The following is a 23580-nucleotide window of genomic DNA, read 5'->3' as shown; positions in this document are numbered from 1 at the left end:
AGGGGCTAGACCGCGGGTCGCGTGGGAGCCCTTCTCCCTCCGCTGAGGGCCATGCGGAGGGCGCTTCGTTGTGCTGGTGACTGTAGGTGGAGGGAGGACACCGGAGAGCAATGGTTCCGGAGGGGATGCGTTTCCCAGCCGGGAGCGGTGACTGACGTGCCGGTTGAGGGGTGATGCAATGGTAGTGGCAGCGGAGCGGTGAGGAGCGCTGAGCAGAGCCGGGCTGGGTCGGGCCGCGCTTCGGTGAGTGAGTGAGAACCGGGCCAGGGATGGGGCCTCGCTGAGAGGCCCCGGCGGGCGGGGAATGGGCTCGTTGGGCGGTTGTTGCCGCCGCCGTGACCAGTGCGGGTGGCTGGGAGCGGGGGTCCCTGCTGGGCGCGCTCCCTCGCTGCCTCCCTGCCGCGAGGGTGTTTTCCTCCGCTCCCTGCGGGGCCGCAGCCCTGTGGCTGCATCGCCAGCGCGTGAGAAGAAAAAGCCTTTTGCCCTAAGAAGTGGGGCGGGGCGTGCCTCGTCGCTGGAAAATGTGGCCCAGCCCAGGGAAGGGAGAGTTAGAAAGTGCCTTTGCCTTGCCCGGGCAGGCCTGTGGTGGGGAGGTGTTTCAGGGCCTCCAGGGTTAGAAACATGAGTTTGCTGGTTAATTTCATGCATAACCGTTCCTGGGTAAGAGCTCAGTTCTTAACAGCTGTAGTATAGTAAAGATTCGTATTAGACTTTCTTCAGATGAGAGTGGTTGAATGGTCATATTATCTCAAGGAATTGCCTTGCATGCTTTTATTGTATTTTCATACATAAATTGATTACAATGAGTGGGAAGGTAGGTTTACTACAAAATGCATCCTATGTTGGAGTACTTCTTGAGGCATGTTTCACACGACGTCTATGTGCATACTACCTGCCTTAATTTCACTTTTAATTTTTTGTTTTATTTCCAGGAGGCAAAACAGTTTTCAGGAACATAAGTGCCGGCAGACTTAAGTTCACATTCTTTCATTCATTCATGAATTTCTTTTTTCGGGACCTTTGTATTGCTGTTCTCTTTGAAAGTCTTGTTGTACCCTCATAACAATATTTGTCATGGGAGACTTAACATAATGTGAAACCCTGGTCTTTGATTCTCAGGTCTCCAACGCCAGATTGAGTAGCAAACAGTGAAAATGATCATAGATCTGTGATTGTCATCCAGCTGGAAAGAGACATGAATACAGTTCTCTTCTGATACCTGTGCCAAGGATCATTTTTGAGCTGTTCATTATGTTTTCGTATTCTTTCATATTCATATCATATTCATATTTTCATGTTCATTTCATATTCATGATGCTTTAATATTCTGAAACAGTCACAAGAGCAGTACCCATTGCAAGTTACCATGTATTACGTAGATAGAAAGAGTACAAATTCTTGGCTTTCAAGTTCACACTGTGAAACTGAGGCTTTTAAGTTCATTTTCAACTCTGGTCCTAAATATCCTAGTAGTCCATTCTCAAGTTCCCGTCTATCATTTTTATCCTCCAAATCTGTTTGCGTGCAGTATCTCATGTGTCTAGGACTGTTAGCTTTTGTAATATCAACAAGAAAGCAAGAAAATATGTCCTGATAAAATTTAGAATATCCAGACACTTCTTTTAAATGGTTTGCAGTTGCATTTATGAATTTCAAAAGATAAAGACCTGTGTTCCAGATTACTGAATTCCTGGCTTGAATTCCACCAGAAAATAAGGACAGTACTGAAGTAAACAGAGAGAAGTTTTGGACAGCAGTCAATACCTTTTACATTCTCTAATTGTAATATCCTCATTTCTTGTTGCAGTGACTAGATACTTTTGCTGCTTCTTAATGAAAATGCACCTTCATTTGGGTTTCTTTGCTCAATTTAAATCCATAATATTCCAAACTTTTTGAAGAGTATTTCTGTTTTACTGCTTCCAGTATGTTTGTGCTCAGTCTCAGCTGTAACATTTCAGCCTTTCTGAACAGAGGCAATCTATCAGCAGGAATGTACATTCAGGAATTAAGTTAAAACACCAAGTCACAACTTATTCTACACCAAAGAACAGCTTTTGTTACCTCTTTCTATTTTGTAAAATTTGAAGCCAGTAAAACTGGCATATTCCTACAGAAAGGGGGGTGTTAATCTTCATAAACATTTTCTGATATTAATTTACTCTATATACTTTCTTTTCCAGTTAAATATCTTGTGCCCATGAAAAAGAGGAAAACGCTAGTATCAAAATAAAAGAATCTTAGTAAATTGTAGGAATACATCACAGAATTGTTTCAGATGCTTCAAAGTATCTCTTTAAAATAACACTATCAAACTGTAAATAATGAAACTTGAAAGCATTGAGATTAGGTTAAAAACTTTAGTATTACTGATAATACATTAGTTAATTATGTAATCTAAGCATGATATCTGTGTTAATAGACTTAAGTCAATTAAATTAGCAAGTGGATGTACACACTTCTTGGCTTTCTCAGGCTTTAGCTGAAATCTGGGAATATTGCAGCTGTCTGACAAACAAAGCATTAATAGTAGATATATTTTGGTAACCAGCAAGTTTCCAAGTCTTTTTTTCTAGGCTTTTTACAGTGGCAGTGCAAATATATACTATGTAAATATAACCAAGGTTGTGATTAGACTGATTATTTTGTAGAAGGAAGGTTTTGAAATACTGCTGAACAGCTAATGCAACGATTACATGCTTTTGTTTCTTTTTTAATTCTGGGAAAAGGGAGCCAAATGAACGTGTATTTTTATTAACAGCTTTTATGATTCACTTCAGTTACATATGTATCTTGTAAACTCAATCTATACATGCTTCACATGTAGCAATACATCGATAATATGCTAGTGAGTCTCTCCTTGGCAAGTCAGTAGGACTTTACATGAGCACAGAGTTCTTCCTTCATGGACAGCATGACAGAGAATGCTTAGGACTTATGCTGTGTTTCCAACACACCACCATTTGCAACATTTGTATGAAATTAATTTAGTCTTTCAACTTGCATTGCGTTTGTCACTATCACATCTGAATACAATGCATGTAAAATAAGTGTCAGTTTATGAATCAAGATGACATCACTTTCCTCAAATAAAAAAGCTGTACGATAGCTTGGGTTATTGCATAAATTGGCCACATCAAATTGTGAGGCAGCACTTCACAACCTCCTATTATTTTTTGTGCATACTGCTGAGAAACAAATAGTTCCCTAAATTTAAAGCCTATGGCTTACCCAAAGTTTAATTGTTCTTTAGAAAGCAACTTTTCTCACGGATAATCAGTGTGTTATGTAACCTTTGGAGGAAAGCAGCAAAGGTGATGACTAAATTTTTCTCTTGTATATCTTTCTTTGGGCTGAAGTACTGTATTACACGTATTAAGACAAAATTCCAGATTATAGTTATAAAAAAATCTCATCATTCAGAATTTGACAGGGTATCAAGTAGTACAAAAACATTAACTAATCGGGAATCAGATAACCTCTACCAACTGTTTTGAGATGCTCTGAATCATATGTATATTTAATTACTTTTAGTTTTAAGTTTGACTTTGAAAAGGTGTTCTAGTGTTAAATACATAGGCAAACAACATTAAGAGTGATCTCTAAATTTATTTAGTACTTTTGTCAGTCTCAGTACATGTCTGTTTGAAATTGAAGCTCATTTTATTTATGTCTCCACATTTATCAATCAGATATGAATAGAATCAGGTATGGGGTCAGTATAGTTTTTATATTCTTATTCTGTTCACCTAATCTTCAAGATATACATGAAAGAATAAAACACACTGGTTTTTGCCCTACAGTTCTCGTTGTTGCTGCTGTTTTGAATCTACAAGCGAAAGAATTGGAAGACATTAAATTTAGTTGAATTGTAAATAAACAGATCTTTTGCAGTCTGGCAAAATGGCTGATAGTCCGAACTGTGATGTGAAATCTCTGAGTCCACTTCAACTGTTTGAAAGAGTAACTGAACAAGGAGAGAAAGTCAGAGCCCTAAAAGCAGGAAAAGCAGCAAAGGTAATTCCATTTCATGTTTTGAACTCATCCTTTTTCAGGTTTGGTCTTTCTTTAAGAGTGTCGAAGAATATGATTATTTTGAGATCTATTTTGTATTGCAGTTAAAAAAAATCCTTTTAAAAAGTATTTATGTCCATTTTGTGAACTGTGGGCGTACCTGGAGCAAGGTAATCACTTGAAAAAAGAAAGATTTTACTCCTGAAGAAAGAACAGAGAATCTTAGAAGCCTGCTTCAGCTAGTTGACATGTTGTGTGACAGTATTTGGTTTTCAAGTAAAACTAATATCACTTTCATTCTTCCCTGGTTTTAGATGCTTCATTAAAATGTTTTTCTCCAGGCATTATTGTACACATTAGCAAATATGTCTTCCTGCAACTATACTGGCAGTCCCTGCTTTATCTCCCTTAAGTAATTTAGTAATTTCCCATTAATTTAAAGTTCTCTATTCTGTCACCACTATGTTGGCAACGAGTGTTCAATTTTAATATGGGATCTCGTAGTGGATTGCTTCTGGGAGTAAGCCTTGAAAACTGAGAGTTGAATAAAGTGTTGATCTGTTTTTTGCTTGCATAAGGTGTTATGACAGCTTTGTACTAAAAAGGTCATAAATATTAAATTTTTAAAGAACTTTTTGTTCTAGTTTGTCTTCAAGTCTGCCAATGAACTGTAATGAATAAATTATTTTAAGATGAGCCAGTAAAAGCATTGTTAAGTAGATTATATAATAATTTACATTATAGTTGGGTATCTTAGAAATTTGTGCTTAAAATGTTACGCTTGTTATACCTCTGAAAAGCAGGCAGGCCTGTTTTTTTCCTCAGGCAGAAATTGAGAAGTGAAACAGAGGTGCTTTAAATATCTTGGCAATGGTGATGCTTTAAATTATGCTGATTAGGAAATGATTATCTCCTATTTGCTTTTCTTTTACCTTTGGCAGTAATGCTGCAAATGTGTAGTAAACACTTACCATTTATGAATAAAGGCAACTCAAGTCAAAGCATGGATGCAGGATTTGGAAAGGTTAGAACATTCATATAATTGTTTGTCTTAAGTATGTTAAGTCAAACAGGTGGGTTTTTTCCTTTATTCAGGATGAAATTGATGCAGCAGTGAGGATGCTTTTATCATTAAAACTGTCGTATAAAACAGCAACAGGACAAGATTATCAGGCAGGCTTGCCTCCAAGAGACCTTGTATTAATAAATAATGGTACAACTAAAGAAGAGGATGAGGATTTTGTGGACCCCTGGACTGTGCAAACATCAAATGCTAAAGGCGTGGATTATGACAAACTCATAGGTACAAATCTTTCTTTTCTACTAAGGAATTTATGTAAAGCAACACTAATGACTGCAAAACCATCAAGGGTTAATAACAAATCCTGATCAAAACTATTATAGGTAACATTTAATTTATGCCCAGTCTTAGCATTCACATTTCTGAAGAATTTGCTGTAGGAGCTGAAAATGTCCCAGGCAGGGATTTCCTATGGAAGACTTAAATACTTCGCAAATAACTTTTCAGTTCAAAACAAAAGCTTTACTTGCAGTTTGTTTTTTGACGTAAGAACTGTAATTAGAAGTTATGTTAGTGAAGATGCTTTGAGTATCTCATCTTCAGTGGCTGTGATGCAGAACAGCTAGAGCCTGGATCATTCTGGACAAGCTAGAATTCTTCCTACCATCGCTCCACATCTGCCTTGACTTCTGAATTAGGGAGGGCAGGGATGATCCAAAACTAATGCAGAACTTTGTAAGTGTAATGACTTTTTCAGAAGACATATCATCAAGCAGCCAAGTGCTGGCTGGGATGAAGAAGTGCAGCTCATTCAAAAAACATAAAATGCAATGGAAAATATTTTAGACAGAGATGTTAGAACACTTGCAAAGTTTTGTAATTTAAGAAACAGGGATTTAGTTAATTTCTTTATTTGTTTTACAGTCGGCTATATTAATAGTTTATTTGAGTCTAGCATAGAAACAGGTGAGAGAACTGTTCATTAATTTTTAGTATTTTTGCCTTCTTTTTCTTTCCATTATTGTCAGTATTTGTATTTAGTACCTCAGTCGTGCATTGCTGGTGTCTGCTTAGTAGCTTGTTTCTCACAATAAAGCATACACCCTTATGTGGCAGTAGCAATATATTTTTGCTTTTGGGAGGTCAGTTGCTAGTGTCAGCATTCTTTTAACTTTGTTATTGTAAGATCATGTCAAATGTAGGTGCATATTGACTTAGTGTGCAGAAGGTAATATGAGAAAGAAAAAATTGGAAACTGAAAAGTGTGCAAAAAAAATGTATGTCAGTGGGAGAGAAGGAAAAAAAATAATTGTTAGAATCTAGAAGTGGACAAGGTCTCTCATTGTCTTGTTACTTGTGTAGGGAGTACGGAGAAGGGTTTTTGTTTTCCTGGAGGAGTTTCTAAGTCTTCTAGAAAAGTGGGAAGAGTAGAATACTTGTGTTGGCCCAATCTCAAGGTCTTTCTGAGAATGAGTAGCATGACTTCACTGTAAATCAATTCTCTAAAGCCATGTTAAAGCCTGACAGCAATGCCCTTTTTTCCAGTAACTGTTTGTATACATATTACCTTTTGATCTGCCTTAGAGTGGTGAATTAGTCTAAAGGGTTTTTATGTATTTACACTACTAGCAGATTGGGGAATTTGGTGGATGAGTCATTTTGCCTGTTGTAAATTATGTGCTAGAAATTTTTCAAAGGATGCTACCCTAGCCACTTCAGAAGTGAAATAGTTATTGTTTGTTATTGGTAAACTTCTTCTTCTTCTTCCCCCTTTTAAAAATAATAAGTATTGTCCAAGAACTTGACGTCTGATAGCTGTTACTGCAGAGGAAATTTTTGTGCCACCTATAATCTGTTTATTTACTAGTGGTACCAGAGAAAGTTGCCAGTGTGCTTGTGTTTAAGTAAACAGAAGAAATGGAAGTGCTAAAACCACTATGTAATTGTAAGGGATATTCTTCTCAAATGGTTGTTCTAGACGTACACTTAAGTGTATGGTTACAACAAAACAGCCTGAAGATATCCTGGGAAGAAAGATTCTGTTCGCTAAGTACTAGACATGAATATTCCTTTAATTTTTCCTTTTTGTTTGTTTGGGCATAAGCAAAGAGCAGAGGGATGAGTGAGAAAGAGATTTGTATGTTAACCATGCTGATAGCTGAATATTGCAAGTGATAACAAAATGGTTGAAGTTGGTGGGGACTTCAGCAGATCATCTAGTCAACCCCCCTCCTCAAAGCAGAGTCAACTAAAGCAGGTTACTCGGGACTTTGTCCAGTAGGATTTTTATTATCTCTGAGGATGAAAAACCCATGACTTTCCTGGGAAACCTCTTCCTGTATTTGACCATGTGCACAAAATTAACGTTTCTCATATGTTTAAATGGAATTTCCTTTGTTTAAGGTTGTGCCTATTGCCTCTTGTCCTTGCACTGGGCATCACTGGGAAGTCTGGTGCTGTCTTCTTTAGTCCTTACCACCTCCCCTAATTGTGTATTTATACACATCGATAAGATCCCTCCTAAGCCTTCTCTTCCTCAAGCTCAGCAATCCCAGCTCTCTCAACCTTTCCTTGTATGATAGATGCTCTAAGACCTTCATCTTCATGGGCCTTTGCTGGATTCACTTTAGTATGTCCATGGCCAGAGCCCAGAACCGGACCCAATGTTCCAGATCTGTCTTTAACGGTGCTGACTAGAGGGGAAGGATCACCTCCCTTGGCATTCTGGCAGCACTGGTCTGAATGCAGCCCATAAAGCCTTTGACCTTCTTACACCACAGAAGCACGTTGCTGGCTTATGTTCAATTCCTTGTCTGCCGGTACCCTAGGACCCTGGGGTCTGTCTGCCAAGCTGCTTTCCAGCCAGCTGACCCCCTGCCTGTACCAGTGTGCAGAGTTATTTCTTACCAGGTGGAGGACTTTGCATTCCCTTTTGTTGAACTTTATGATATTATCAGACCATTTCTCCAGCCTGCTGAGGTGCCTCTGAATGGCACCGCAACCATCTGTTGTATTAGCTACCATCCCTCCCAGTATTGTTTCATCTGCAAACTTGCTGAGGGTGTACTCTGTCCAGTCATCCACATCATTAATAAAGATGTTAAACGGTATTGGCCCCAATATCAACCCCCTGGGGAGCATAAATAATATTGGGCTCCAGCTAGACTTTGTGCTCTGGGTGACAACGCTTTGAGCTTGGCCATTCAGCCAGTTTTCAGTTCATCTTACTGTCCACTTATCTAGTCCAGACTTTTATCAATTATCTATAAGAATGAGATGGGACACAGTATCAGAAGCCTTTCTAAAGCTGAGATGAACAATATCTGCTGTTCTTGCCTCATCTACTAGACTAGTCATATCATCATAAAAGGCTATTAAGTTGGTCTGGCATGATTTCCCATTCATAAATTCACACTGACTACTCCCAGTGAACTTCATGTCTTTGATAATGTTTGGGAATGTTTTCCAGGATTATTTGCTCCATCACATGCCCAGAGATTGAGGTGGGGCTGGGTGGCCTGTAGTTCCACAGATCCTTGTTCTTGCCCTTCTTCAAGGTAGGAGTGTCATTTGCTTTCTTCCAGCCTCCAGGAACCTTTCCCAGTTTCTATGACTGTTTAAAGATTATTGAGACTGGCCTAGTCAGTGAAGTTACTGTAGAACAAATAGTAAGGTATTAGTTTTCTGTATGCAAATATAACATGGCAATGGCAAAGAGGAAGAGTACATAATAACTTCAGCAAATGCAAATACACTTTTGAAAATGGCAGCTGTCAGGACTACTTATGTACAGCAAGTTGAAAGCTGCCTTTTGGTAAAAGCTAGAACACTAGAGGACAAAAGCATGCTAGGAATTTTTTTAAAGCTTGTTAGGGAATGGAGACAGTCCTTGTCAGAAGCTGTTTCGGAAGGCAGGTTCTTTGTGGATAGGAAGCATAAAATGTTTTGCACATCCTCATAAGAGGATAAGAGGAAATAGGTAAGGAAAATTTATGCAATTTTTTAACAGGAAAGATGAAGATGGGCAATGAAGAGGGATTGTGTGGTCTGTAAATGTTTAGTAAAGGTACTTCGGCATTTACAGTAGAGTGTTCTGTATATCAGAGAGATTTTAATCACTTCCTGTGACAGTATATGCCCAATTAATCTGGGGCATTCTCATGTTCTGTTTGTGCAAGATTAGCTTCTTGCCAGTTTCTGTTGTTCTTCTGAACAAACATTTCGTACTCATTTGGTCTCTTTTTAGCATTCATCCAGATTGTAATTACTTTGCTATTTTGTAATGCATTTTATTTGCTAGGAGAAAATTCATTCAGTGACTAAGGTTTGCTTAGGAAAAGCAGATGCAATAACATTCAGAAAACATACGGATTAAAGCAGTGGTTGCTGAATCATGTACCAGCATTCATCTTTTTTTAGTGACATTTATTTTAATGGGTCAGTGGGTGGGCCCAGTGTTTCCCTTGTGTCATATCCTGCTTGATTCACCTGGAGTGAATGAACAATTGTAAGCAGGAACTTGTTTCCTATTAGATAATCGTGCAGAAACCAAGCTGAATGTTGCAGTTGATGCACCTGAGGGACAGGATGCCATCTAGAGGAACCAGGACAAGACCAAGAAGTGGATCCATGTGAACCTCGTGAGGTTCAACAAGGCCAAGTGCAAGGTCCTGCACCTGGGTCAAGGCAACCCCCAGTATTGGACAGGCTGGGGGATGAAGGGATTGAGAGCAGTCCTGCGGAGAAGGACTTGGGGGTGAAAAACTGGACACGAACCGGCAGTGTTCACTCACAGCCCAGAAAGCCAACCATATCCTGGGCTGTATCAACAGAAACGTGACCAGTAGGTCGAGGGAGGTGATTCTTCCCCCCTACTCGGCTCTCCTGAGACCTCGTGTGGAGTACTGCATTCAGCTCTAGAGCCTTCAGCACGGGAAGGACATGGACCTGTCGGAGCGAGCTCAGAGAAGGGCCACGAAAATGGTCAGAGGGCTGGAATACCTTTGCTATGAAGAAAGCTGACAGTGTTGGAGTACATGAGCCTGGAGAAGGGAAGGCTCCAGCAAGACCTTATAGCAGCCTTTCAGTACTTAAAGGGGGCTTACAAGAAAGATGGGGATAAACTTTTTAGTAGGGCCTGTTGTGATAGGACAAGGGGTAATGGCTTTAAACTAAAAGAGGGTAGATTTAGACTAGATATAAGGAAGACATTATTTTACAGTGAGGGTGGTGAAACACTGGCACATGTTGCCCAGAGAGGTGGTAGGTGCCCCATCCCTGGAAACATTCAAGGCCAGGTTGGACAGTGCTCTGAGCATCCTGATGGAGTTGAAGCTGTCCCTGCTCATTGCAGGAGGATTAGATTAGATGACCTTTAAAGGTCCTTTCCAACCCAAACCATTCTATGATAAAATGCCTAGTTTTCCCTCCCATTTAGTAATTAATTCCTACTAACCTCATGTTTAATGATTATATACAAAGTTTTGTAGTAATGGTGTGCATAACTGTGTGTGCATAATGGTGTGAAGAAAATCAAATGGATATAGAGGGTCTGGAATAGCAGAAGTGCTTGCCTCCAAGTTGATGCTCAGATTGGATACATTGCCACTCTCCTTTCCTGTCAAGATAGAGTCGTTATTTCAGTGGGGATTCCTCATTTATTTTTTTTTTTTGTGAAAGGCTGTTCAGTGATTAATTCATGTAACAAATCAAAAAAACTTCACATAACGAAATTAACAACACATCCCCATTTTCAGCCAGAGTGTAGGAGAGGAGCTACCTGTACACAGGGCTTCTCAGCATCCTGGTGCTCCAGGGTACGTGTTGGTCTGACGCGTCTGTCCCATCCCTCATAAATACCTTGAGAGCACTGCAGTCTGAATAGTCTTTTTTGAGATGTGTGCAAAGCCTTGATGGACTAAAAGTAGCCTCCATGCTGTGCTTTGGGGACCTGTAAAGGGACGGAAGGCCTCATTTCTTCCACAGGAAACAGCAAGGAATTAGTCTAGTCTAGTATAAGCCCAGTGTGTTTGAATATTGGGCTTTTCAAATTACACCAGTGTGCTTAATATTCTTTGCAGCCCCATTTCTTTGTAAAATGAGTTGCATACTCAATGCAGTACATTAGGTAACTAGCACAGATTGAGAGCTTTGCCTCCACCTGCAGTCAGTCATTTTCCTGTCCAGTGGTGTAAACTGTTAGCTGTCCAGTTAAGGATCATTACCATGTGCTAGTATATAACATTAGAAGCCTACCTGCTCTGGTAAAAAGTTGTAGTCTCAGGAAGGACATTTTGGTTAATTCCAAAATTCCTGAAGGAAAGCTTTTGATGTTACTGGCTTTTGGCTTAAAAAAGAAAATTTAGAAGCAAGAACGTGCATAAGGAGGGAATTCAAAGTAAAGCTGATCGTATGTGGGGCTTTCAAAGCGATTGTTGTGTTTTCCACAGGGTGGAAGTATAGCAGTCGTGTAAGTCATAGTTTACTAGTTGCATAATGAATGATTTAGAATTAATTTCTTTGTTTCTACTTTCATTAGGAAATTGGCAAGACCTTTGAAATTTGTTGAGTGTTGGCAGTATATTCCTGTGGAATGATTATTTCCTGTTACAACTAGGAAGAGCCAAAGTGCTGCTCCTGTGTGGGCATGTGTCTTATAACCATGGAATCTGCCAGTGTAGTCTCCCTGTAATAAGATAGTCGGAATAGATAGATCTAGATAGTTTGTACAGATAAAATGTATCTTTACATTCAGAATCTCTATTTTGTTATCTACTTTGGCATTTTCAATAATTAATAGGGCAAGTTGTTCTAAGGTTGAATAGACCAGAATAGTAGCAAAGAGGAGATTCTTGTTTAGATTTTTTGATCAAGTTCAAATCATGGAGCTATTAGGGTCCAGGAACTGGGGCTGGTGTATAGAAGGCTTTACTGAAGCTTTAAGGAAGAAATAAGACTTTCGCAGTTCAGTTTTATTAGGATTGGGGAAAAAATACTGCTTTTTAATTCTATCAAAACCCTTTTTGAATGAAATGGCTACTTCTGAAAGTGTATTTTTATTAGCTGATTTCCTAATCCACCAAGTAATAAGTCTTATTTGATTGCCTTGAAGACTATTATGCATTACCTTTTCAAGCCTCTTGAGGGGAGCAGTGTCTACAATCACGCCCATATAAAAGAACTAAATTTGCAGAAGAGTATTTGGGTTGGAAAGTGAAAAAAGGTGATCTGAGGGCAGAAAATTTAGACATTGAGAAGAACACTCAGAGCCTCACAGCCATTTTTATCCTGTGGCTTACAGCAGCCAAGTTACTGACCTAAATATGTTTCTTTGGAATGGTTTTTTTTGTGTTCTGAACATCAATACTTCTGCTGTAAGGAGACTGCAATTATAATCATTCGTGGATGAAGCAATACTACATGTTGGGAATGGACTGGGCCTCCTAGCATAGAGTTAGGACTGCAAATGACTGCTAGGACTTCAGGCAAGAATCAGGAAAATCTAGCCATTTTACCAGAGGCTTGAAGAAAGAGGGGTCCTTTTTAATCTAGACTACATTGATATGCTATTGGTAATCCAAGATCTGGTTGTAGCTATGCTATGCTTACCTTTTTTTTTTTTTTTCTTTTTTCTTTTTTTCTTTTTTTTTTTCACATTTTATGATTATAGTTCGGTTTGGCAGCAGTAAAATTGACACAGATCTGATCAATCGAATAGAAAGAGCTATTGGGCAAAAGCCTCACCGCTTTCTACGTAGAGGAATCTTTTTTTCTCACAGGTGAGGATTTATTGTTTTAAAATTCAAAAAGGTCCTGTTAGGTGGACTTTCTGTCAACATTACTAGGAGAAACTTACGACTAGCAAAAGACCATGTTCCTTTATACCAAGGTAAACCAACTGTGTCACTTGAAATTAGCAACTACTGCAGAGACTTCCCCTGGCAGCACTTGTAAACCTTGGTTGCATTGGTTTCTTATATATCCTCAGTAATCCCAAAGTGAAGAAATGTGCACAGAATCTTTGCTTTGTACAGGTTCCATTTCAGCTCTATGTTGGCGGCCAGATACAGGCGTTGGCCTAGCAGAGAACTCCAGGGCTCCTGTGGTGTCACTGCTGATGTCAGCAAGGATCCGTGTGAGCTCTGGACCTATGCATCTGTATTGTTACATAAAAAAGGCTCAGGGAATAATCTTAAACATCAGCTTATTGTCAGCATGCATGGGCTTTTGGCCTATGGCAACTAGCATGTTTCAAATAAGTGCCTGAGCATGACTCGGGGCATAACCTCCACCAGAGACCATTCCAAGCTGGTTGTTTGAACCTGTTTGGGAAATGATTCCCAGCTCTGTTTTACTAGGCCTTAGAAATTATTATGCAATTAAGTGATTTTAAAATATGCACATTTTTTATTTTCATTTAAATATTAAATTTTAATTTAATTTTTCTTTGAGGTTTTTGGATGGAGACTGAAGGAGACAATACCTTTCATGAATTAAAAGAATTAACAAACAAAACCTTTTTCTAGGGCACTTACAGTACAATATCTTATTTACAAATACATTTGGATTTAAAAGCACTCAGATTTTGAACAGAAGCTTTTTGTTGTGCATGTTTCTTCCTAAAGAGTTGCACCGTGTTTTCTCTGGGTTTTTTTAGAGATATGGACCAAATCCTCGATGCTTATGAAAATAAGAAGTCCTTTTACCTTTACACAGGCAGAGGGCCGTCCTCTCAGGCAATGCATGTTGGTCATCTTATCCCATTTATATTTACAAAGTAAGTGATTTCTACCATTTGTATTGATCAAAACATTTTGGAAATGTTTAATGTGGTTTATAGAACTGCTGAAATGATACATTACAAGGAGTTTTGGTTATGTGAGGTGAATATTAATGAACTTAATGCAATCTTATCTTTTCACTAAAATGGTCGTAATCCCTGCGTCGCCATAAAGCACTCTTCCTTGCACCCTTATCCCTGTGGCACTCCTTAGAATTTTTGTTCTTAAAAATGAGTTTGTGATGAGACTGGGTAACGTTGCCATGTAACATGATGCCTGCAGCACAGAGACATGGGACTCGAAGAGCTAAAAGTCTCTTTGAATTCTGTTTCCATTGCAAATGATGACCCCTATTGTATGTACAGGAAACCATGTGTGAGTCTTTTTTTCCAAGTAAGTTGTCATCATAATCTGTATAAAATGTTTATTTATTCTGTTCACATAAACATAACTGCATATGCATACAAAGAAAAGAGAAGCAGACCTCCTATACTTTTGCTTAAATGTGTAAAAATATTTTAGCTGTGTGATTCATGTCCCTATTTTAACTTACTTCGCGATAAAAATCTTTCTGTATTTATTAGGTGGCTTCAAGAAGTGTTTGATGTTCCCTTAGTTATACAGTTGACTGATGATGAGAAATACCTTTGGAAGGACCTGACAGTTGAGAAGGCACATGAGTATGCTAGAGAAAATGCAAAAGACATCATTGCATGTGGTTTTGACATCAACAAAACCTTTATATTTTCTGATTTAGACTATTTGGGGTAAGTATAAATTTCTTTAGGGCATTGTAATGAAAAAAAGTGTCTGTATTTTCTCTCCAGCTTTGACAGCCCGCAATGTTTTAATAAAGGCACATAAATTTGAAAGCTTCAAGGCAAGTTTTACAACACTTAAAATAGAAACATTCTAATTTTTCTGCTAAAATTTATTTATATAGTATCGTCATTCTCCTATATAACATATGAACACATACTTGTGTGTGCAATGCTTAAATTTAAATTATAAGAAATATATTAAACCAGCTAAATTGTAAAAATACCTAAACCACCAAGAAACCTCCAGATTGATTTGTTTAAGATGGTATCAGAATCTCTGAGATGTGTTTACACTTTATCTGCATTAACAGAAGTCATTCTTAGAAACTTGTTGTGGTCAATTAATTTAATAATACAGCTTGAAAAATTATTATTTGAACTTTGAGTAAAGTTTAAAGAAGATTTAAGAAAAAGAAACTGCTATTGGAACTGCCGTCTCGGAAGAAAGAAGTTTTATGGCAGAGTTCAGAACTGAAGCTGTGGCCTTTGTTTTTCCATGTGGGGTGATGAGCTTCCTTAAAGACTGGGATGAGAGAACGTGTGGTTTAGAGATGAACTGTATAACATACAGCCCCCAGAACGTGGAGTCTACAAAGCAGTTTTTCCTCCTTTCAGTCTCCTGGCTTTCCTGCCGTAGAAAGTTGCATTAACACAAATCAGTCTTGTGGCTGAATGAGGGCGGTTCAAAACTGCTGTTTCTTTCGCTTTAGCTCCTCAGCAGAAATAAAAAATAGTTGCTGAGCTATTTTTAATTTGGAAATGCTGGTGCCCTATTTGGTGACAAAGTCCAGCCCGTAAACTTGGCTTGTAGAAAATGAGAATTTGGAGGATATGAACTACTAATCTTTCGGTGAACTGCAGTGTCCTGTATGGGATACACACTGGGGATAGCAAGCAACACAGAAGACATGATCCATTCAGGTTGCCTGAGTTTACAGAGAATTATAAAGATAAGTAAATTTCAGGCTCCATGAGGTGTTTTGGCACCATTTCCAAATCAAAATATTTCTGGGTTTAGACTGTTAATTGTGACAAAAACATGTTTGCTGTAAGTGTTGGAGGGAGGGAAGAATAAATTAAACTTTCAAGGCACAGAATTTTTGTTTGTTAATAATTCTTTAATTCTTTATCTCACTGGGCCACAAAAAGCCTGAAATTGTGAGGTTTAGTCCTGCAGGTTTTTTGACGTTCTCAGCTTTTGGAGTGAAAGTTTCTACCTACACATTTCTACTCTTACTTTATTTTGCCACTTTTTCTCACAGGACAAGTACTGGATTCTACAAAAACATCGTCAAAGTTCAGAAGCATGTTACATTTAACCAAGTGAAAGGAATCTTTGGCTTTACAGACAGCGATTGCATTGGTAGGAAATAATGAGTCACTAGAAGTGATGCTTGCTTTCACTTTCTATGGCACTATTTAAGTAATAATTTAAAGAGATTAGTATCTGCCACTCACAAAACTGTTAGAAAAACCAAGATGATCCATATTTCTAGGCTGATTCTAAAAGGCTGTTACTGTGATTCCTTCAATATAGAAAATACTTTATAGTGCGATTTCTAGTATGATATCTACCTTTATGGCCTTAGTAACAGCCAAGTACAAAACAAAAGTGTTGAAGTGCCCAGGATAGAGAACTTTTGGATATTTTTAAGGTATGTAGTGATTGCAACTATAGTCAGTTATGCCTCCTAGAAATTTCCATACCAAAGTTATATAGAAGCATTTCTCTTCAGAAAAGGTTCTATTAATACATACACATGTATGCATATGAAAAAAATTAAGGAGTGCTCAAAAGCCTAGTTACAGCAAGGTGCTGTGGTTAAGCACTGTATTAAAAAAAAAACTAGACACGTTTGAGACGCTTCATGAGTACAGCATGCATATAGCAGTGAGTAAGATCTTAGAGGGGAACTTGCCTGAGAAGTATCTCTGTAGTCATTCTCTCACAAAGAGGGGGGGGCGGGGAAAGCAGCTCAGTGCTGATATAGTCAATTGTATTTCTGGGAAGGGTGGATAGTTCAATGATGAAGAGAGTATGCACTGATGAACCTTTTCTGAAACCTGTGATCACAGCCTGCCTTTTTTCTTTAGTTTCTATGTTAGTTGAAGGATTGTTGACATCATAGAAGGCAAAAAAATAAAGTTTCCTCAGATAAGGCAACACTGCTTGATAAAGATAGATGTGGGTCTTCAACTGTCTGAATGATTCGCTTGTGCACTGTACATATTTCAGAAAGTTCTCTCAATTTATCATTGCTTATAATGGCTGCTTAGCTTTCCCAAACATGTTGTTTTCCAGGAAAGATCAGCTTTCCTGCTATTCAAGCTGCTCCATCCTTCAGTTCATCATTTCCACAGATCTTCAATGGCAAGGAGAACATTCAGTGTCTTATCCCATGTGCTATCGATCAGGCAAGAAAGTCATATTACTTGATTTGTTTATCATGGATTTGGTTTTGTAACATACTATTTAAGCTTTGTGGTGGTATATCAAAATATCTGGAAAACATTCTTGTAAGCACCTTTCTGGGGCAGAAGCTGGAAGAGATAGAAGGATGTTGTGCTGTGTCCTGATGAAGATGAAGGCTTAACCCAACAATCATGTATTCATGCATTGCGCATTCTTGTGTAGTCTTGGATCTATCTTGATCTCAATCCAGTTCACAGTGAGCTGACATCTGTGAAAGCAAAGTAACTATGCAAAAGTATACTGACATGGGGGTAAGAAGAAGATTTTGGCCATCTCCATGGTAACTAGGACAAGATGTAATGGGCTCAACTTGCCCCACAAGAGATTTACATTGAACCATAGGGAAGAACCTTCTATCAGTGAGAATAAAGAAGCATTGAAATAGTTTGCCAAAAAGGCTGCAGAACCTTAACAATTCAGATATATTTAGAGAGGATGGAAGACCATCAGCTGCAAGCAACATCATTACTTTTAAATAAGCATTGTTTCTAGGAATCAGATTCTGCACTCTCTGAATCTTTAGCTATTTTAGTCACAAGGATGGTCACTGGAAGATCATGTAATTACATTCATCACCACAATATTAGATGGTAATATTATTGCAGTTGGTTTAAGTCAGGTCATCAGCACAGCACTGCCAGCTTGATCACTGATTTAGTTCAGATTCTGTGCTGGTTATTAAACGTTTTGGGAGGAAGCTTTCATTTTTAGTCTGCATCAGTCTCCAGGTGTAATTGACTTCATATAAGTCTTTGTAAATATGCCTATTAGCTGAGGGAATCAGAGTGTACAACAAAAGTATGAGAATGAAAAAAGGGATTTTGTTGGTTTGTTTCTTGGGATGAACTGGATTGGAAGTAGGTTCTAGGACACTTTGTGATTTGGTTTTTTTTTCTGGTTTTGGTTTGGGTTTTCTTGAGGCCACATGTTAAGGCATAAACAGGTCAGCACTAATCAGCTTTTAAATCACATTTTTCAACTTTATTCTGTGCTTTTATTGATGGTTGTTCTAGGATCCTTATTTTAGAATGACCCGGGATGTAGCACCTAGAATTGGACAGCCTAAACCAGCCTTACTGCACTCAGTCTTCTTCCCAGCCCTGCAAGGAGCACAGACAAAAATGAGTGCTAGTGACCCAAACTCCTCCATCTTCCTCACTGACACACCCAAACAAATCAAGACAAAGGTAAGGACCTGCAAAACCTGAGAGTGCAAAGCTTTATAACAAAAAGGAATGGTGGTCCTCATGGTTTCAATGATGATTCTTTAATGTTTTCTTTGAACACATCTGAATCCTTTTTCCCATACGTTTCATGGTAAAGCATCTTCAGAAATTGACTGAGTTATGCAGATTTAACTAGACTATCAAATACAGTCTTTTGCCTTGCCAACTAGTTAAACAGTACAAATATTACCTAGAATAACATACAAAACATCATGTTTGTTTATCTGATACCTGCAGAGCAGTGGTGTAAAAATAAGCACTGTGGAGACTCATGCTCTAAAAACAAATATTTTGTTTCCATAGTTTTGAAATCTGACAGTCCTTGGTGTAAGTCAAATAAACAGCTCTTTCTTTTGACTGCCTTTCCACGCTGAGAGAACCAAGCATTGCAGGGTGTCAGTTACAACACAGGTCAGGCTTTTCCTGCTACTTGGGGATCTACTGCTGCCATGCATTCCTCCCTCCAGTTCATAAATAAATATTATGTTGAATTTCATCTGAGTTCTAGAAAGGGTATTTTCTCCCATGTGAATGCCTTTTCAAGCTCAAAGGAAAATCCCTCTTACCCAGTGTCAGAGGATTTGGTTTGACAGAAGTTCACCTGTGTTGTGTTATTTAAAAAAAAAAAAAAAAAACATCAGTCTTGGGAAAATGATTTATAGGCATGATAACCAGACATGAAATAACTATCGATCAGAACAAGAAAAAAATGTATGTGTTTTTTCTGCTGGATGGGCTTGGATTAATTCTTCTATGGTTGACAAACCTATGTATAGATCAGATTCTTCTACAGCCATCTCATAATGATTCATTATCTTAAGTAGAAACCAATTAAACAGTACTGTTTTGAAGAATTGGAATTTTTCATGTGTTTGGATTATTATAATTCCAATTTATTTACACAATTACAGAGCTGTGTGTTTTTTTAAAAAAGCTGTAATTTCAGAATAGAGGATACATAGTGGTAGTGTTAGTAACTTTCTTCCATTTTTTTCCTGGCAAGTAGCTAGTAATCTGCAGAAAGATCCAAGATGCCTTATGCCCAGTTAATAAGTCCTGTTTATGCTATCTGCGAAGTAGGTTGGAAAAATAACAAAATAATTTTAGCTACTTGGAATGTAAAAGCTATAAAGAAAAATTTCTGAACATAATGTAAAGTATTGAGTAATGAAGGACAAACGGTGATTTATTTCAGCTTCTGAAACCCATCAGAAATAATTATGGAAATAGAGCTTGAGTAAAAGACCAAATATTGTTATGGCCAATAAATTAAAAATTAGAGAAGGAAAGGTCTCTTCCAGTGATGGATGAAGGTTAAAAAGAGAGTCCCACTGCTGCACACAAAAAATTACTGCTTACAGCATTTTTCAGATTATTAGGACGTCGCTAAGTAATGGGGTTCAAAACTTACAGGTAATAGAAAATGAAAAATTACTACATATTGGGAAAGGCTGAGAAGCTTCTGAGAAGTCCAAGGAGATGAATGGCAACATTACAATAAACTATTCTTGTTTCACCTATCAGCACCAAATTACAACTCAATTATTTGTTTGGTTTCCTAGAAAGTGTTATTTAAATTCTAAGCCTGTACTAATTCAGGGAAAAGATCAATGCATCACTGTAGATAAATCATTGAAACCCTCAGTCAAGGAGTAGATGCCAGAATATGTAAAAAAAGAACTTGAGATTAATATAAGAAACATTTTATATAAAGCAACAATGTGCCTTCACCTGGCATATTGTATTTAATCCCTCTCATCTTAGTAAAAAGACAAAACTGTAGAGACGAGGGACATAGCAAAAAATTCATACAAAGAATTTCAAATTCTGGTAAGGAGAGAGGTAAGTGCAAAACAATATGTAAAAACTTGGTTTTACAGATATGGAGGCAGCTATTCAGACTGCCCTACAATATAATAGGTGTAACGTGACAGATGGTGGTTCATTTTCTGAAGATATAAATCAGTGCAATTTTTTATACGTAATTCATTGCCACAAGACATCATCTGTAACTGGTGGTTAGAAAGATGAAAAAAAGCACTAGACAGTCATACAGATAGTAAGAATCTTCAGAAATTTTAAATATATAACAGCTTCTACATACTAGAATTAACAAAAATTAAAAAAAAAATCCACTTCATACACATGTGTGTCTCTGGGCTGGTTGATGATGATACCTGAAAGGATACAAGAGCCAAATGACAGCTCAGCTTATGGTTGAGAAATACTTTCTTCCTGGCAATTTATTTTCTTTAAATTTGTAGGAAGATTAGAGTCTTCTGAGAATTCTACACATGTATAAATTTTTCAAACAGGCCAGTAGCTTCTGAATTTACTGGGAATGGGAGTAGCAGGTAGATCTATTCACCAGTGCAGTTTATGTGCCCATAGGAAGATATGCTTAAAAAGAGGAGGTGAGAGTCAGCAAGTATTCCACTTTTAGACTGAACAATTGGGCATTTGTTTAATTTTAGCCATTCTAACCAGAGTTTTGTAATCTTTGATTTTGCTTTCTCTTCTTTTCCTTTTCCCTGAAAAGAGGAGGCAGCTAAAATCTCTCTAGGATTTCTTCAAAAATTCTCCATGTCTCCTCCATCTCTTTCAAAATTAATTTCTTGATGAAGTAAATACCTTATCTTATTTTTTTCTTACATGAAGGACACTCCCTGTAAACACAAATTCTATCCAACAGAAAACAGCTTTAGCAAAAGGAACTTAAAAGTTTTTTAACTGACTCTTGGGTGGATTATTTTAAATTTTTGTTCATTTTCATTTGAATATGTGGTCTGAAGAGTATGTGTATAGCCGTTTTTCCTTGCTAGATTCTAATGACCTCCTTTTGCCTCCCTGCTTTGGTCCTGAGGCTCTGCATTAACTTGGCCCACTCACACTTCAGCTAGTCCTTAATACAGAATTTGGAGGATCATGATACACCTCCATTTACAATATAGTAATCCAGAATTTAGTAGAAATTATAGTATAACATTATTATGTTGTTTCAGATTAACAAGCATGCCTTCTCAGGAGGCAGAGATACTATTGAAGAGCACAGAAAGTACGGAGGTAACTGTGATGTTGATGTGTCTTTTATGTACCTGACTTTCTTCCTAGAGGATGATGACAGGCTTGAACAACTGAAGCAGGTAAGTAGCCAAGTTGAAGATAATATTATCCATTCCTGATTGTGAGGACAAAGCTGTAACTAAGTCCTCAACAATGCTGAAACTTAAGTCCTATGAACCTTCTCCAGGAAGGTAATTGTGTTGTCATCCTTACGCTCCTCATCCTTTGCAATTCAGTATTAAGATCTTTGTATTTGTTTGTTTGCAATGTGCTTCTTTCTCACAGACCAATCTATCTGTTCTTTAAGGAAAAAAAAAATTAAAAAAGAAGAATCCATAGTATTTTAATAGGGATCTCCGGCATAGTGTAGGACAGTATCTCCCTTACCTTTCAAATGTGGCCGCTGTAGGATTGGTGTTAATTGTATAATACACTCTGCCTGTTCCTTATCTACGAGGTACCTAAATACTCTGCAAAACTACAGAAGCTTATGTCTAAAGCTTGCTGGTTTTTTGTTTTTTCTTATTATCACAAGAAATGTAATGGCTATGAGGAACTGATTCACTGAGACCAAGCAGAAATTGGGTTTCATATGGGTTTGAGGAAAATGCAACTTGTCTTGTAGACTTTTTCCCCCAGGGGTGGTAGCAAGACATTTCACTTCATTCAGCTACACGATCACCATCAATACTAGGCAGCATGCATTCTCTGTGAGGCAGTATCAGCATTGGTAGTACCCATGTCACATTGGTTTATGAGCTTTCTCATGCTGGCAACAGCTGCAAGAAAGTCAAAAGCTGCAGATTCTTCTCCAACCCTCTCTTGCCCACACCGGAGCACAGTTGGATAGCTACTAATCCCCATGCCGACTGTTGCAAATTTCTCATGGAAATCTGGAGCACCTTTGACTTAATGAGCTGTTTTCTATTAGTCTCCAACCACTGCAACAGTATCAGTCTAATTCTGCTGCAGAGACAAAGCCTAGACCACAGCTAGAAGCTTGCTGCAGTGCTGCCTCTGAACCAGATTAGAAAACATGAAGTCACGGCTTACAATGGCAGTAATGGAACTGTTGCAGCTAATGGTACCAGAGGAATAAGCTTTCAGAGAAAGCAATGTTAGTGGGTTTTATAACAAACAAACAAAGCCAGAAAAACTCACCACCCCCAAAAACCACCACTGAAGTTACAGTTCAGTTCATTGTTACTATATTTTACTGTTGCTGAGTGAGCATCAGCAAGTTACACCTTGACTTGATACTTCAAATGGCTTGATGACAAGGGGAAGTAAGATTATCATGGGTTTCGTTATTTCAAATCGTAGCTGGACTGCCCCAGCCATGGGCTGAACCAGTCAGCTGGTAGCCTGTGCTTCTAGCTAAAGCATTTTCAGTGTCAGAGCAACTGAATGCATTGCCAACTGTGAATATGACTGTTAGTAAGAACATAGATTCTGAGTCTTTGCTATAAAAAAGTATTTGAATCTCATCTAATCTCTTACTCAAATGCAGTGAGAGAAAAATACGAGAATTTGTAGCTCTTATTGCAAAAAACGGTTTAGGGTGACTGTTTAATTGAACTGGGATTCCAGGGAGAAAAACATGCAGTTTCCTGAAAATAATTACAGGATTTCCCAGTTACATTCTTGTGAATGTAGCTTATTCAGTCCGTATGAATTGTCATGTATGAAATTGCCCAGCTGCCTTAATCTTTTTTTGCAAGTTACATCTTCAGAGTGATACTGCATGTGCTTATTTTTAAGGCATCCAAATCTGTATTTGTTAGGGCCAGGCTTTTAAAGAAATACTTGTCACTGAGTCTTTTTCCATATAGCACCACATTTAGTAATGAACACTTTCTTGACAGGCATACACAAGTGGGGAATTGCTCACAGGGGAGCTGAAGAAGGTCCTTATTGAAACATTGCAGCCCTTGGTAGCAGCTCATCAAGAGAGACGGAAGCAGGTCACAGATGAAATGGTGAAGCAATTCATGACTCCACGGAAGCTAGCTTTTGAATTTTGAAGAAATGTGTATGTAACTTACCACTTGATTAAACCAAAACCAAGTAATTGTTGTCTTCTGTTGTATGTCATCACTCCCTAGTTATATACAGCCTGCAATCAGTGCTTTATAAATACTGCTTTTAATGAGTTAATTACCATGAACATCAGAGTACAGGC

At 38.1% G+C, this 23580-nt stretch overlaps 1 protein-coding gene across 3 annotated transcripts; it reads left to right on the top strand.

Annotated features, from left to right (window-relative positions):
- Nucleotides 1-108: 108 nt before the first annotated feature.
- WARS1 (tryptophanyl-tRNA synthetase 1) lies at nt 109-23469 on the top strand. 3 transcript variants are annotated; one of them, XM_080394613.1, is made up of 11 exons: nt 109-243; nt 3804-4017; nt 5110-5317; nt 12705-12813; nt 13692-13811; nt 14400-14582; nt 15899-15999; nt 16939-17051; nt 18123-18296; nt 21338-21478; nt 23264-23469. In XM_080394613.1, exons 2-11 carry the CDS (start codon nt 3904-3906, stop codon nt 23420-23422), a joined length of 1422 nt encoding a protein of 473 aa, XP_080250739.1. In that variant the 5' UTR covers nt 109-243; nt 3804-3903; the 3' UTR covers nt 23423-23469. The 3 variants fall into 3 exon arrangements, with proteins under 3 accessions (XP_080250739.1, XP_080250741.1, XP_080250740.1); XM_080394615.1 differs by having other exon boundaries at nt 141-243; nt 3884-4017; XM_080394614.1 differs by having other exon boundaries at nt 169-251.
- Nucleotides 23470-23580: the final 111 nt, after the last annotated feature.

Source organism: Falco punctatus (genome assembly GCF_963210335.1).
Source record: "Falco punctatus genome assembly, chromosome: 7".
In the NCBI taxonomy this organism is placed as follows: domain Eukaryota; kingdom Metazoa; phylum Chordata; class Aves; order Falconiformes; family Falconidae; genus Falco; species Falco punctatus.
This window is presented reverse-complemented; position numbering and strand designations above follow the sequence as displayed.